General features: G+C 33.4%; 1 protein-coding gene across 5 annotated transcripts in view; it reads right to left on the reverse strand.

Moving 5' to 3' along the window:
• LOC145293016 (transmembrane channel-like protein 5) overlaps positions 1-17,827 on the reverse strand; it is a 120,822-nt gene that overhangs the window by 75,219 nt on the left and 27,776 nt on the right. For all 5 annotated transcript variants that reach the window (XR_013869641.1, XM_080139293.1, XM_080139292.1 and 2 more), the window contains exons 2-4: positions 16,864-16,971; positions 6,904-7,044; positions 992-1,232 (exon numbers count right to left, since the gene is read on the reverse strand). Coding sequence is in view for 4 of the 5 variants with exons in the window: in XM_080139293.1 (XP_079995419.1) it covers positions 992-1,232; positions 6,904-7,044; positions 16,864-16,891 (410 nt within the window). In the remaining variant the exon portion in view is untranslated. The remainder of the gene's footprint in view (positions 1-991; positions 1,233-6,903; positions 7,045-16,863; positions 16,972-17,827) is intronic.

Consider the following 17,827-nt stretch of genomic DNA (forward strand, 5'->3'; position numbering starts at 1 on the left):
ATGACTTCCTATTTTCGGATTAGTTACTTATTCATTATTTATTTCTATATATCGCATTTCTGAGAGTTTTATAACACAATTACTACTACGCTATCGATATTGGAATCAGACGACATTCAAATTGGTAAACAGCGATAAGAAAAGAATACAAAAAAGAAACCAAAACAAACCAACATTAAAAAAAATAAAAAAGACGGTCAGTTTTCTGGTTTTATTTATTCATTTTTTTTCTTTTTCATTGAAACAAAGAAAAATAAATAAAATCTAATAAACATTTTCATTATACATGGTAAGTTTTATTTTTTTTAATTTTGTTTTTCCATTTAAAAAAAAAAAAATGAGATTTAAATGAACATATTTGCATTTTACGCTGCAACTTTTTGGGTTTTTTTATTTTTTTTCATTTGGTATTCTTTCACATTCGTTTTGTTTTTTTATTCCTTTCAATTTTACGCGTCATATATTAGCTAAACCAGATAAAAGCTAAAATGTGTGTGTGGGTGTTCCTTCACCCTAAACTCTGCCTTCTTCTGCTACTACGACAATGACGTCATGTTTGACCTAGAAAACGTTGACGTTAGTTTCAACCACCTGCAAGTGTTTTTAAAGGGTTAATTTTATTTGTTCTAAATTGTATGTCTCTTTGGCACAGAGGTAACATGTCAGGCATTTTTTTTCTGCCTTAGCCTCGATGCTTTGGGCTCGAGCCTGTCTTCCTACCTAAACCTTTTTTTCCTCTTTTACGCCTTTTTTTTTTTTTTTTTTTACATTTCTTCGCTGTTTTGCTTTGTTTTGGTTTTTCCAATTTTTTATAACATTGTGTTTTTTTATAATATTAAAACAGCACCCCCCTCCTACATACACACCTCCAAACACCCGGGCAACGCTGGGTACTCCCCGCTAGTATATATATATATATATATATATATATATAGATAGATAGATAGAAGATACATATTATTATTGAGTGATGTCTTATAAAGATACTTACAATGCTTCTAACTTTCCGTTTAAACTGACCGGCATCGCACGGATCACTTCTTTTCCATCTTCTGTTATCTCACCATCATCATCCATAACTTCGTCATCTTTTAATTTTTTAAGAATATCATTGCTGTTTGCATTTCTGGGCATCCGAACTGTTCTGAACCGCAAAGTTTTTGACCGCATGGTTTTCTTCTTTCTTAAAGTTGTTGTTGTTGTTCCTGTTCCTTTAGAGCCGATACTCGACACTGGAGAGAAATAAATAAAATCATCTTTAGTTTCCCTCTTTTTTTATAAACATATAAAGAATTTTCTTACCTTGATTTTATCATCATTTACCTAATGTATTAAGTTATGTGGTGAGACTTTGAAGGTTGGCTCTAAGTAGCATTTAAGGTGATATACCAAAATTTGATTCTTAATAGCCAATTTATATTTATTATTATTGTACCATGTTACTAGCAATTTAGTAAAATACTTCGCTACAGTTTATTTTATTTTTTTTTTTTTGTTTTATTAATTATGTGTCTCACCTAGACCAATGTAATATTGAAAAGTTTTTTCAATTGTGACCGAAAACTCAAATTAAGCAAGGGGAACAACTTGTATTTTTATATGAATAATATAAAGAGTTTTTTTTATTACAACTAAAAATATATTCTTGTGTAATATAAAAAAAAAAATGCCAACAATCAGAAATAATTACATTGCATCCCAGGTAACGTTGGATAAGTAGAGCTAGTACCTATAAAATTGATTTTTTTTTTCACCCTCTGACATTGATATTAAAAGCCTACTTTTTTCTATTTAAAAATTATTTTAAAAAACTTTTTAATATACTCAGTCATAGATATGTGAGCGACTACATGAGAGTTAACTAATTTGCATATTTTTTTGAAAAACGAGTGTCAGTCAATTAATATTCATTTTTTTATGGTTTCTTATTAGACGATTGGTTTCAGTTCACTATTATCCTGAATTCTATTTATGCATAGTTTCTACATTCTGCATAATTGCATAGAATTTAAACTGAAAACGTTCTACCACATGGAAATATTTATAAGTGACTTTGTTTGTGTGTGTGAAAATTCTCTACCAAACTCCTCTCTGAATATTTGATCTACAGAGTTGAAATTTAATGTATATGGTATTTGGACCTGTAGTTAACTTTTGATTTGTTTTTTAACCAGTAAAATAGCTGCTAAAGAGTAAAAATTGGAAGAAAATAAATAATGTCCGTGGCCTGGCGTAAGTCGACTATACCTATTCTTTTTTCTGCGCATGCACTACTTAAAAATTATAAGTTAAATATTACTTTTTACAGTTTTTGTATATGCATGGATTTAGGGCATATGCTAACGGATAAGGCTGGAGAGCTATATGTTTTGGTATCAATTCTAGCTAATGGCACACAAGTCTTTCTTTTACTTTTGAAATCACTACTACATAGTGATGCATTCCCCACCGCTATCCGGCCAAAAACAGACGCGAACAACTTGTAGAAAAATAAACGTCTTCATTCCTTTTTTCAATAAATGCTGCAACTACTAGAATAACTGTTTGTGTATAGCACAAGAAAAATTAGCGACGACGTGGAACAGAGGTTGTGGGGTTGACAGTGATCGAGACAATCAAGCGGCGTTTTCTACAGCCGGGCGCATGTCTGCCTGTTCTCCTTCTGCTTGACAAGCTACCCGCTTTTGTTTATATATCAGAGTAGAGTTTCCCGATGCACCTGCAATGTCAACAATTTTAACCTGTGACCCCATCAACTAGCACATCCGCCCTCTGTTACCGTTCACAATTCAACATCTGCAAGTGTTTCTGCACTGTGCGACAATAGTAGCGACTTCAAAAGGTACAATATAATAATAATACAATATCTGCATGAATTAAAATATGATATTTTACAACAGTGCAATGCCGGGATGCCTCCTAGTATATAAATAAAATTATATAAATATAGTAAGAAGTCTACATGGATCAATCAATGTTCCAACAGTTTTTCAGGTCTCATCAGGACTGACTGAATCCAAATGAATTTTGCTGCCGAAAATGACACCAAAAATAAAATAAAATTTCCAAGCAGTTCTTCAAACAAGTGGCAAACAGAATTCTTTACTTATCCACCTTAAATTCCATCTATCACCGTCTGACGCCTTGTTGAGGTTATCTACATATTTTCTACGTCATCTTATTTGTTTTCCCTCGTCTTTTAGCGCTTAGGTCTTCTAGTTTAACTACTGAAACGGTAATTTATTGGTTTAAGTCATTAAGCAAGTCATAGATTTGCAGACAGTAAGTAAAAAAAATAAAAAATAATAAAAACATATTTAAAAAAATTTTTTAAATATAAAAATAAAAAAAAATTAAGTATAGCAACAAAAACAATAGAAACAACAGAATGGAAAATAGAGGCCAGAAAATTATCTGCTATATGCCCCATTCAATCTATTAGTAAAAACCAAAATTGGACACACATTTCTTAATCTTCTAGACACTTTCCGATAAAATGGATGAAGACTTGGCCAGAGACAGGCAAGTTCGGAAGATAATTTCTAAAAGCTGTCCAACACATGCTAGTACATAAAACTGTTGCAAAACTCACTCCCACTCCTAAAACTGTCTGTAAACTAACTCATAACTAAATATATTCACCTTCATACCAGTCACTGCTACACCTTGATTAACAATCCTATTTTCCACTAACCTTTTTTTTTTTTGTTGTTTTTTCTACTAACCTTTGTTCTGCTAATAAACTTCTTTCATATTTTTGTTGTAGGTTTTACTCTTTTTTTTTGTTATTTTTTTTAATCACTTCCTAACACTTTAGGGTGGGTATGTCCATAGTTTCACAGCTGACATATACACAGTATATTTTGAAATAAGTAAAATGGTATCAGACAATAATATATTTGAAGTTTGGCAACATGAAAATAGAAATATAAAGTTTAAAACAGATTATAATAATAGCAATACACATGAAAAAATTGAAATGGCTTAAAATATTTCAATATTGGTATACATAGAAAGAGCTTGATGAGCTAAGAAAGAATCTTTTTAAATTTTAAAAATCTGATTAAAATTAAGGAAGTTATGACTATTTTTGTGCCTCACACGTTTGGATATTTTCCCCTCTTTAAGACCATATGCGTTTCGTCACATTTTTTACACTACTTTTTCAGTAAAACTGTCATATCTTTGTTAAAACACAAGATTAAGTAATGAAATTTACCATATAAGTGTATTTTTGTACAAGGAATCAGAATATGCAACTGAAAATCTCCAATAGTGCATGGTTTCCAAATAATCTGCAGTAAATGTGCATAAATATGCTGCAATTCCTTAAAAATGCCATGTATCCATAAACAGAAAAGTTGGAGAACTCAGAAGTTGAATTGTAATGTGCTTTATGTACAAAAAACTTTAATCTAAACATAGGACCATTTAAAAATGAATATATTGCAATATTTCTTTGGCATTATTGTAGATTAACACCTTCTGTTTAATCCCACCCAACCCCTTCTGACCACCCCTCCAAAATGTGATTTTTCCTTTTTAGGCAATTATGTATGAAATGCCATGAAAAACTTTAATGAAAGATAAAAAAATTATTTTAGAATTTAATGTAAAATAATTCCCCATTACAGGTCACTCTAGCGTTTTAGGGCAGTTAACTGTTTTTTTTTTTTTGTTTTCTATGGGAGATAAATCCTGTATGCTTTTTGTTTTGTTAAGACGATTATGTGTGGTTTTAAGAGGGTTTCTATGCAATGAGAATATGAGGACGGTTGACATTCAGACTTTGAATTAGTTGTAGGGCTAAGGAAAATTATGTGTGAACATACTGAAGACTTGACAGAAACAAAAACAACAAAAACAATATTAGAGGGGGGGGCGGTTAGTTTCAGAAAAATTTAATGTAAAATAATTCACCATTTCCAGGCCATTCTAGCATTTTAGGACAGTTAATTTTTATGGGAGATAAATCATGTGCATTTTTCTTTAAGGAAGGATCTATTTTTTGTTTGTTTGTTTTAGATGCTTGTATGTGGCTTACAGAGGTGTTGGGGGGGGGCTTGCCACTCGAACTTAGTGTTATTGTTAGGGTGAAAGAGTGTTTTAGGAGGAGACTTGCCACTCATAACTGGGGTTAGAGGTAAAGTTAAGAGAGCTTTTTATTTTCAAAGAGAGCGTTCATCATTCATATTTATTGTTAAGTGGTTCATAATTATTGGCTTTTGAAAATGTTATGGATTAAATTTGGAATATCACATTACTATTAAATATGTAAATTTATGTAAAAAAAAAAATTTTTTTTTAAATGTGTGTGTATGTATATATATAACAAATAAATGTTATGCAAAGCAAGAGAAGTTACTTTTCTACCTAACTGAATAAGTTTTTACTGTTTTTATTTAATGTAAAATATTTATTCAGTTCGAAAAGTACATAATATTCAGCGCTACCCGAAAAGAAAATATGGCCGCAATTTCTATTTACATTTGTCAAGTCTTGATAATCACTTCAAAATAAGAAATAAAGCAAAATGGTGAATGAAATCCACTCAATAAATGTCACGGTAACATTTATTGGATGGGTTTCATTCACCATTTTGTTTTATTTCTTATTTTGAAATCTTTATTGAGACTTTAAAAATGTAAAGATACATTGCGGCCATTTTTCTTGTTCTTCGGTAGCGCTCGTTCAACACTACTTGTTTTTCGAACCAAATAAACATTTTACATTAAAAAAAACAAAAAAACTAAAAAGTATCTGGTTAGGTAGAAAAGTAACTTATCTTGCCTTTGATAACATTTGTTTTGTGGATTGGAATATGAACCGTTACTTCATTTTTGTTTTGTTGTCTTAACTGCAAAATGCTGTTTCCATTTCAAATAAATATCTTACAGAAAGTTTATATATATATATATATATATATATATATATATATATATATATATGTGTGTGTGTGTATTCGACAGATAAATAAGTCAGCAAATGTTATATTTAGTTTTAATTTAATAAGAAGCTGTGTTATGAAATTTCAAAGAAAATTCCAGGTACTTATGCACTTATTGAACCTGTGCTGAAATAATAACTTATTTCGAAAGCTATTCTTAACATGGGGGAGAGGAGGGTGTTTTGTAACTATTCTGTACTTTCAGTTAACAAATTAATAAAATAAAAATATTGTAAAACTTTAATTTAACTTGAAAATACTATTCAATAAATGCACAAGTACCAAATTCCATAAATTTGTTGATTTCTATTTTCGAGGTTGAGGGTGTTTATTCCATAGGTAGGTCCTTTTAAATTATTATCAATTACCACGGTCCTACTTAACATACAATAATACATTTAATTGATAAAGATAGTAAAAAGATTGATTTACTTACTAATGGGTGCCTGAAGAAATTTTTTTTCAAACTGTTCGATACTCGTCATATTAAAGTCTTATTTTTAACACAAAAAAAAAAAAAAAAAAAAAAAAAAAAAAATGGTCAAAAATATTTTGGACACTTGACAGTATTAAGATTAACACCTCTTTTGATTGATTCCCAAATTACATAACGAAATTCTTCATACAATCACGGTATGGGCCTTTAGAAATCAGAGGGGGTCATTACAAAACCTTAGCAAAAACGTCATTTTATGACATTCACATTTTTATCACTTTATTTGCTTAACACTCTTAAAATATATAATGTACATTCATATTTATTAATTCATTTGAAATTATATTCATTTCCGAACAAAACAGTAGTAATTTGAAGACTTGAAGTGTTTTGGTTTAAAAAAAATATGGCTATTTTAGTAGAACTACCTTGAAATCTGTGATTATACAAAGCGTTTTTTTTCTGTCCATGTGTATTACTAATAATAATGATGATCTTAAAAAAAAAATCTGAAACTTACCAAGTTTGCGACTCGGAAGCCTAAGAAGCAGGTCATCAGTATCGGAGAAGCGTGTAGTAGCAGAAGTAGTAGCTTCGTCTGCAAAACTTGTCTCGTGTATTCTTTGATGACCAATGATTTCAGCCTCCGTATTCAAAAACACTGAAAGGAAAAATGATAATGTCAAAGATAAAAGAAAATCGGAAAATATTAATCTTAGTTTTTTTTTTTTATCATGATCATAAATGACAACAAAGAGTAGAATTTTCTTATCGCAATCAGAGATAACTAGCGGGACCTGTGGAAATTCCACAGGGGACTCATTCATATGTAGTATATTCATGTTGGCATTCTGTAGATGTTCAATGTAAATGGAGACGTTTTTTCTGATATTATTGTAGCTTTTTTGTTAAAACTGCAAAAGTATTTATTTAAGCTCGCACGAATGCCCAGCAAAGCCCAGTTGTAAAGTACACTTAAATATGTTATTTTAATTCTTGTAGATTTCATATATATTATTATAGAGTTAATGTTCTATCGATTTTTATATATTATAAAGTTGCGATTTCAAAAATAAAAAAAATATATCCATATGACTTGGGTGCATTAGCTTGAATCGAAATCAGAATAAAAACTTATGAAAAATATATATCTGTAGAAATATATTTTCTTATATACCAATCCTTATTTAAGAAGCTCAATGTAATTACAAAGCAATATAGTGAATAAATGACAAAAAACTATATTCCAAAATTCATGATGTTGACCATCTTATAATTTATTCCTTTAATTCAGTTGACATTCACAATTCTTGACAGTATCTGTTCCGTAGCACAAAATCAATCACTTAATTATTATATCAATCAGTGAATCTATTATGCCCTTAACTCATCAGAAGAATTCAATCCGTCACACTTCATTTCCTTTTGACAGATTGATTGTTGCTAATTCTTCTGATGAGTTAAGGGCATAATAGATTCACTGATTGATATAATAATTAAGTGATTGACTTTGTGCTACGGAACAGATACTGTCAAGAATTGTAACTGTTATGGTTGCAAGGTTGAACAATAATTAGTAAGGAAATACAATGAAGACGCAAACAATAAGATAACGCAATAATAAGTGTATTAAAGAAAAGGTACATTTACAATATGTACAAATGACGATGTCGAGTCAGAGAGTCTTGGTGGGAGGACATGTACGCTCTTCGGCGTCACTTCCGGTGGCATTTGAGTAAGACACACCAAGGCCAACCTAGGCTTGCCATTTATAGTGTTATGTTATTCGCATATGCAAATAAGTGGTTGCCACCACAACACCCCCCTCCCAAGATTTGAAGTCACACAGATTTCAATATCTTTTTCTTTTTGGGTTTACCATTAATGGTTCATTCACTTTTCTTTTCCTACCTGATCTTCGGGGTTCAGGTGCATTTTGAGGCGGTTCCAAATTAAAAGATTCGTATATGATATCTATGGTGTCCTCCACTTCGACTTTTGTCGTATCATCATCATCTTGGATATGACGTTTTTTTATCTGATTTAGGTGCCTTTTATGTATATTCTGTGGACCTTTAATCATGTATGTACAATCACCAATGCGTTTATCTACTACTCCACATTCCCAGTAAGATGTGTTATTTCTGTAGCACTTAAAATATACTCGATCTCCCGAGTTATATTTCTTTCTTCTCGTGTGTGTAGTGTTTCGGATAATTGCCTGCCTTGGCAATAGTTTGTCAAACGCTGATTTTACCTTTCTGGCAAACATTAGATCAGCTGGTGATATGTTTGATGGTGTACTAGGATGTGGTGTAATCCTATATACTTGCAAGAATTGTTGCAAAGCTTTTTCTGTTGGTGTTCCAGTAGATTTCTTTAACGCTCGTTTTAGCGTGTCCACGAACCTTTCCGCAAGGCCGTTCGACCTTGGATGATACGGCGGAGTCGTGATGTGCTTCACTCGGAACGTGTCGCAAAATTCCTTAAACTCTGCGGATGTGAACTGCGTTCCGTTGTCAGTGACCAGTGTGTCTGGTACACCGAATCTTGCAAACAACTCGTGTAGGAACCCTATTGAGTTGTTCGTTGTTGGATTCCTGCAACGCATTACCTCCGGCCATTTTGTGAAACTATCCACTACAATTAAATAATAGTTTTCACCTACTGGACCAGCGAAGTCCATGTGGATTCTCGACAATGGTTGGTCGGTTTTCGGCCAAGGTTTGTGTACTATAGGTGGAGATTTTGCCGCTAACTGGCATCCTTTACATTTATCAATTGTGGTCGCTATGTCAGTGTCCATGTTACGCCAGTACACGTAGCTTCTCATTAACGACTTCATTCGATTTATCCCCGGATGTCCTGTGTGGAAATCTCTTAACATCCTATTCTGCAATGTTTTGGGTATTACCACTCTCTCGCTGTACAGTAACACATCGTCACATATGGAGAAAACTTCCTGCACCTTTGTGTCCGTTATAATTTTCTCTTTTATGTCCTTTATATATTCGTCTTTCTCGGCTTCCCTTTTAATGTCCGACAAAGTTATGGGTAGTTCCTTAATGATGTTTGCTACCATATTTTTTACTTCAACATTTGTCCGAATTGCTGGAATGACTGATTCTTCCAGATTGTGTTTCTGTGGTATCAGTCTTGACAGTCCATCCGCATGGCAAATCTTTTTTGATGCTAGATGTTGTAGCTGGAAATCGTAATTAAGTAGTATTGTACCCCAGCGCAGCAATCTGTTTGCGGTGTATACCGGCAATCCTTTTTTTGATCCATAGATCATGACTAACGGTTTATGGTCGGTTTCAAGTATGAATTGTCTACCATATAAATATCGGTGAAATTTAGTCATGGCAAAGATCATGCTCAACGCTTCTTTTTCGATTTGTGAATATGCCCTTTCGGCTGGTATCAGCGTTTTCGAAGCATGCGCTATTGGTTTTCTAGACCCATCCGGCATAATATGTTGAATGCATGCTCCTAAGCCGTAGGAGCTAGCGTCACTAGCGACGACTATTTTTAAGTTTGTGTCAAAGTGCGTTAAGAATAATTCGGATGTTAGTGCGCTCTTTATTTTGTCAAAAGCGGTTTGACATACTTGCGTCCAGTTCTACAGTGTATCCTTTTTAAGCAGATTATTTAAGGGGGCTCGCAAGTTATGCATTCCTTCAATAAAAGATTGGTAATAATTTGCGAGTCCTAAGAAACTCTGCAAGGTTGTTACATTATCGGGTGCTGGCATATTTTTTATTGCCGCAGATCTGTCTGGGTCTGGACGTCGTCCATGTTTGTTTATTATGTGTCCAAGATACTTAATCTCGCTCATACAAAAGTCACATTTACTTTCTTTTACTTTAAAGCCGAATTCTTGTATTCGAGTAAATACTTGTTTCAAATGTTCCTTATGTTCTTCTAGGGATTTGCTCCTGACAACAATGTCGTCCAGGTATGCACATGCGCACTCAATACCACTTAGCATGGTGTCCATCGCTTGCTGAAAGATGGCAGGCGCTACTTTGATGCCAAAAGGCAATCGGTTGTATTTGTATAATCCCTTATGCATATTGATGAATAGTATTTTTGAGCAATTCTCCTCGACCGGTATTTGCAAATACGCGTCACTCAAGTCTATCTTGGAGAAGATATTACCCCCATTCAACTTCGTGAATATTTCCTCTGGGCTTGGTAGGGGGTAATGGTGATCTTTTAATAGGGAGTTGACCCCGGTCGAAAAGTCTGCGCACACTTTAACTTCGTCATTCTTTTTCTTTACGTATACGGTGGGGGCTGCTCACTCGCTGTGTTCTATTTTTGATAAAATTCCCGTCTGTTCCAATCTATTTAATTCTTTATCAATCTTTTCCAACCCAGCGAACGGAACATTTCGCTTTTTTCTAAAAATCGGGCTGGCGTTTTCTTTAAGTTCAAACGAGGCCTTGAATTTATTGCAGCGACCTAAGTTAGTCGTGAATGCCTCAGGAAATAATTCTTTTAAATCGTCTTTTATATTTACTGTTGTTGGAGAAGAACATTCTAATTTTTTGCAGAATGTATTGATTGGCTTATCCCATAGTCAGAATTTCTCAATTAAATCTATTCCAAACAGATTTTCACTATTTTTTAGTACGAATATTTTTAATTTCTTCGAAATCCCTTTCAATTTTATTGGGAGGACAACTTCTCCTTCAAATTTTATACCACCACCAGTTACCGTCCAGGCTGCTTTACTAGTTTTCATCAAGGCCGGTTTTCCCAACTTTTTCCACGTATTCAGGTTTATTATAGAAACATCGGAGTCGAGTTGTAACTTTATTGATGTTTTAAATATTTCCACTTTTACGTATTTTCGCCGATCTTTGTCTAATTTTGTATTTGATTTTGTTTGCTGTACTCTCTTTCTGGTGTAATCTTTATATCTGCAGCAATCGCTTTTGTGTCCCACCTTCTTACAAATGTAGCATTTTTTCTTCTTATAAGGACAATCTGATTCCCAATGCTTTTCTGCACATCTCTTACAGTTATATCTAGGAAGAGGCTTGTTATATTCTGTACTATATTTATGGTTATTATCTTTGGAATATCCTGTTCCATTGCTTTTCTTTGTAAAGTTCTTGGTTGGTGCGTATGGTTTTCTAACTTTTCTTACATATGCCACTCCGGATTCTTCTATATTTTTTTAATCCTTTTTTAGTGTAATGGCCCTTTCACAGTCCTCTGCTAGTTTCTGGAGGGTTAAATCTTGCTCAGATTCCAGCTTAGACAACACTCGTCTGCGTATTTCTGCATTTTTCGTGGAAACTAACCCTTGAGCAAAGATTAGACATTTAAAATCTTCTACCGTTAGTTCTGCAAGCTTAAAATTATTGCAGTTTTTATTGACAACTGATGCGTATGTCAAATAATCTTGGTTGTCCATCTTTCTTAGATTCATGCACAGCCATCTTTTATGAAAAAGAGATATATTTGGATTAAATAATTCTTTTAGTAATTTTACAGCTTCCATGAACTCTAATTCCGCAGTTTTTTTAGGTAATATGTAATCTACGAATTTGCTGTGTTCTGATGTACCCAATTTTCTGAGTAAGAGGCTCACTTTCTGACTATTTGGCCAATTTTTACAGTCCAGTTGAAAAACATCCTCGTATCTTGTGTAGTATGCTTCAAAATTCTTCTCTTCCTCAGGCACATAATGAAATGTGTCCATGCTATTAAAAATAGTTGTATGGGAGAAATTAACACTATCGACATTTTCTTGATTACTCTTTAGTAGTTCCAGTGTTTTAGCAAAACGTTCATCTTGTCTTTCTTCATATTCCAATTGTAGTTTCTTAAGCCTTTCTTCCTGTTCCAATTGCAGTTTTTTCTGCTTTAATTGTGCCATTTTCTGCTTTTCTTCTTGTTCCTGCTGCCATTTCAATAATCTGTCCTCTCTCTTTTCCTCGCGGTCAGCCTGTGCCTGTATTTGTGTTTGCAAAAACTCGTTTTGTGTAGCTTGTCTGCGTTCATCCCGCTCAGCCTGTGCTTGTAAAAATTGCATGAACATTTTTGATAAGTCTTCCATGTTTTTTTTTTTTTGTTTTTTTTTAGTGTGTAGTTAAAAAAAAATATTGTACCATGTACAATATACACCGGTTTGGGTTACAACAAAAAAACAAATTGCTGTAAGCTCCTGTTTTCAATAATAATATCGCTGCTTGCAATAATATATACTTTTTGCGAGTCACGCTGCAAAAAAAAAAATAAAACAGGTTTATCTGGAATCACGAAATGGAATTGACTTTCCGTTTTTAGGCACTTACTAATAAGTAACTCTTTCCACAAAATAAAAATTTGGGTTTTTTTTTGTTTTTTTTTTTAATCGAGTCACAATTGAATAAATGTATGCAGTACATTTAGTTCTTTGAGTTTTTTTTTTTCTCTAGTATTTTAGTAATTAAAATACCTCTTAAATTGAGATTACCTTTTTTTTTTCATGACGTTTTACTGTATTATCCGTTATTCAGTGACAACTTCAAGAAAAAAAATCCTTTCCTTGAATTTTAGTTTTAGCTGTGGTATTTCCTTTTAGTACCGACGTCAACTGAAACATTAATTAAAAAGTCCTTTAGTTGTTGTTTTGTTTACGGAGAACAGTAATTAGAATCCACTGGTGAACTTTTTTCGTAGGTTACTTCCTTGTTTTTCGTAATACGGGTCTGACCTGTCGTTTTTGCGACAGAACAAAGTTCGCTTTTCGTTTGCAAGTTGGTCCTTTAGTAAGATTTGTCGTGTAGCGACAAAACAAAAATTCACTTTTACATTCGTTTGCAAGTCGGATTCCCAGAAAACGGCGTAAATTGTCGCTTTTGCCACGTTAGAGTTTTTTTTTTTTTTTTACTTGAGTTGAAACTTCTCTTTAGCGTAAAATCCGTTTGCTTGTCAACACTTTGCATTCCTTAAAAAAAAAAATGGTCAACCTTTGCGTTGTACTTTTTTTTTTTTTTTTTTTTAAATAGTTCTTCGTCAAACTGTTATATTTGACGCTTCATATCTCGTCGCCAACTGTTGTGGTTGCAAGGTTGAACAATAATTAGTAAGGAAATACAATGAAGACGCAAACAACAAGATAACGCAATAATAAGTGTATTAAAGAAAAGGTATATTTACAATATGTACAAATGACGGTGTCGAGTCAGAGAGTCTTGGTGGGAGGACATGTACGCTCTTCGGCGTCACTTCCGGTGGCATTTGAGTAAGACACACCAAGGCCAACCTAGGCTTGCCATTTATAGTGTTATGTTATTCGCATATGCAAATAAGTGGTTGCCACCACAACAGTAACTGAATTAAAGGAATAAATTATAAGATGGTCAACATCATGAATTTTGAAATATAGTTTTTTGTTATTTATTCACTATATATATATATATATACATATATATATATATATATATATAACTTGAATTCCTTCAGCCATAATCGAAACTGAAACTTTATAATTGTATCAAGAATTCTTCATAAAAAAATTTTTTTTTTTAAATAGATTACTAGAGTGCCATCAGTTATAATCGAAACCAAAACCAAAACTTATGAAAAATTCTTGGTGAAATTATTTATGACAAGAAATGGAAGTCCATAACAATCAAACGACCCAAATGACACAGAAAATAACATGCACGCTATCATATTAATATATAGATATTACTAATTTGCTGTACTAACCTGGTGTTACCATTGAATTATTTTAAATTGGAATTGTCATTTCTCTACCTCTTTCTCATGGTCTTTCTCATTAATTTTTTTTTGTATATTAACAAGTCTTACCAAGACCAAAATGTCACCTGAGAATAAAGGTTAACGAGTTTGTTGATTGGATATAAAACAATACTATGAATAAGTTAGAAACAATGGGTGAAAAGAGCTGGATCTGACCACATCTGTTTACATTGGAATTTAAAGTAACTCTTGTAGTCAGCTGGAAGGCATTCCCATGGTATTGTGTTTAACAGATGGGAAGTTCTTGGAAAGAAGCTCTGTTCATGGAAGTTCCACTTGGCTTTAGATACACAGATAAAAGGAGAAAGTTCTTTGCAGTTGTGGTTATTTAATGGGTACTTGTGAAGATTCTATACAGAGGAAGCAGATATCGGAGCTCAGTCGAGCACCTACCATGAAAATAATGAGAAAGTAGAAAAAGATTAGTAATATTTCTTCTGTGAAAGATGTCATCCCCCATTCCAAGTGGCACTACTCCAAATGTGGCAGCAGTGCTCCATCTTAGGATGAATCTATCTATCTCTCTCTCTATATATATATATATATATATATGCCTTTTATACAGGTAGAGAATTGCATCAGGAGTTTGGCTAGAGCGATAGAATGATCCAACCTTTTTTCTAATGATTTTAACAGATTAAGACTATGTAACACTATTGTAACATCGGCATCGAGGCCTCGATCATAAAACACCAACTGAGATGGTCTGGCCATGTGCCTTGCATTAAGGACACTAGACTGCCGAAATAAGTGCTCTTCAGTCCACTAAATGCAGGAAATCGACCCCAAGGCTGCCCACTACTTAGATTCAAAGACAAGCAGAAGAAATCTCTAGGAGAGGCCAATATAGATCCAAACACCTTTGAAATCACATTGAACAACAGACATGAATGGAGGAACAGAGTCAAAGTAGGTACAAGCCAATTCGAAGGAAATAGAAGAGCCAATCTAATAACCAAATGGCAACAAAGGGCCCTTAGAGCAAACCAACCGCAGCCACCACCCCACAATACAATGTGACCAATGCCCCCAACTATTCAGAGCGCAAATTGTTTTTTCTTACAAAAGGACTCACCATCTCTTGATAATGACTAAAATTCTTACAAAATCCAAAGCTTTCTCTTCTACTTCTTTTCTGTATTGGACTTGGGAACTATGTTATTCGGACACGAATGCATGCCGACAACCAATTGCACCATTTTTTTCAGATCAAAAGTGAGAGAATCAGTCAGATTTTGATCATCAGTGCTCATCAAAGTACTGACATAGATCATTCATCAACTTTTCATTTTTCTTCATCTTTTTTTTCTAGGAGGTGGGACACCCAACAGATGTCTGACATCTACCCCAATCTTGGGGAGTCCACCCAACAGATCTTTTTTAGGATTCTAGCCGTCTCTTTCAGTGCAATCGTTTGTATCTCACTTGCACTTGGTTCACCGAGTATACTTGCTAAGTACTTTTTAAAGTTCTTTTTCATAAGCCCAGTTGCTCCCTATTATGATTGGTATAACTGAAACCTCTTTTAGTTTCCAAACTAAGAATATGATTTGGAAGATCACTGATGAAGATCAGAACATTGATTTGATATTGGTTCAGACATCTGCACATCAACAACTGCATACATTCTGAATCATAATCGATTGCTATCTTTTTTTTTTCCATACTTCCAAATATATACATTCGAATATTTTGGTTCTCTGAATATATGTTGTACATGCTCAGAACATCTGAAGCATGGAACAATCTACCTGCATCAGTTGTTTGGCTGCTGAGAGCATCTTTTTAAACCCTCATGATTCTGGAAATTTGCGTAAACTACACCTGATTTCCCACTTCCATGTGCAATGCACGTGCACTTTTGATGTGCACCTGAACACGGTACATAATGATTTCATTATCATTACTACACACATAAAACAATATTTATAAAATCCAGTGCAGTGTGTTTTACAAGTACTTTAATGGTGCGTGCTCTGACAAACTTGCGATACTAATGCTTCATCAATGTAAATGCTACAGATTAACTCAACAAGCAGCAAAATCCCCTGTCTTTTACTGTAGATGTCTCCCGATGCTGGAAAGCCTTTTTACTCTAAAAGTTACTTTACTCAAACTGCTAAACTTTGGAATTCCCTCTGTACACCGCTTCCCTGACTGCAGAAATTCAAGTACAATGTGAACAGATATCTTGGTGCTCAACTCCCTACTCATAGCATCCCTGTAGGCATGGCCTCAAATTCACAGTGACCCCTTATGCCTCCGTGGCAATTTGCTTTGCTTAGAGTGAATAAGAGTTAAAAAAAAAAAAAAGAAAAAAGGAAAAAGAAAAGGATAAATAAAAAAAACAAAAACATAGTTGTTACATCAAATCTGTCTAACCCTTACATTTCATTGCATTATTAATGTTTGAAGCACAATTAATGTAAATTGGTATAAAATATTGATGCTTAAAACTTTTACAACTGCTTTAAACAGTTACAAGAGCTGGCTGTTTTGCAAAGAAAGCAGAAACTGTAAAAATGTATTTATCTTGTTTGTATGTATGTGTGTGTGTGTGTGGGGGGATATGTGTGTGTGGGGGGGGGAACAACATCAGGTAATTTTCTAGTAATATATTGATAGAGGAGGGTGGGAGGGCTGAAGTTCAGAGAAAAGGTTTCCTTAAAAAATAAAAAAAAATGCATATAAAATGAAAACTTAAATCACTTACCATGAGGTGATGAGGTTGAGGCAGCCATTTTGTTAATCACTTTTAATGCGATAAAATAAGTTTGATCAGTCACAACAATTCACACGGTGCACCCAAATCAAGCAACAACTGGAAAATAAAGATATTTTAGTCAGTTTATTATAATTGTTATTAGGTAGGACACAGGTTTTGAACCCGGGTCATCTTCAGATGAATCCGAGATAAAAAATTTATATATAAAGCTGAACGTCTGTGTGTGTGTGGTCACGAATAGGCTCCTATATGGTTGACTATTATAGAAAACTGATCACATATAATGATAGATGTATCGAGACACAGGAATGGGTATGTTTGATCTGGCATAATGATGATTCATTAAAATTGTGGGGTCTGCATACGCGCCTGGTCCACAAAGTATGGAAATAAAAAAATTAAAAATTAAAACAAAAAACGTTTACAAGTGTTTTTGATATAGATGTACATAATAATACTTTGATAAGTATGTTTTAACTTAAATAGGGATGTATAATAAAATTGTGGGGTCTGCGTTTGTGCCTGGCCTCCATAGAATAGAAATAGGCACAAACTTTAATAAAGACTTTTCATATCTATCTGCGTAAGTATATTTTGATAATTATGTTTCAGTTTGAAGAAATATCGTATAATAAAATTATGAGGTGTTCGTTCGCACCTGACCTCCATAGAATGGAAATATGTCACAAAGTTTAACAAGGTTTTTTAATATAGATCCACAGAATATTGTGATAAGTGTTTCAGTGTGAACAGGTATGGTATAATAAATTATGGGGTTTATCTATTTTATTTTTACTTTCATCATATTTTGCTTTGGTTTTGATACCCCCAAATTCGAAGCTATCTCTTTACAACCTTTCCTTTTCATAACCTATCCTACTTTCATAAATCAGAGTCCATTTTCTGTAGGCTGTTTTTGAACCCAGTCAACAACGGGTACTTTTGCTAGTAT

Source organism: Euprymna scolopes, chromosome 14 (genome assembly GCF_053919585.1).
Source record: "Euprymna scolopes isolate OS-2025 chromosome 14, ASM5391958v1, whole genome shotgun sequence".
Taxonomy (NCBI): Eukaryota; Metazoa; Mollusca; class Cephalopoda; order Sepiida; family Sepiolidae; genus Euprymna; species Euprymna scolopes.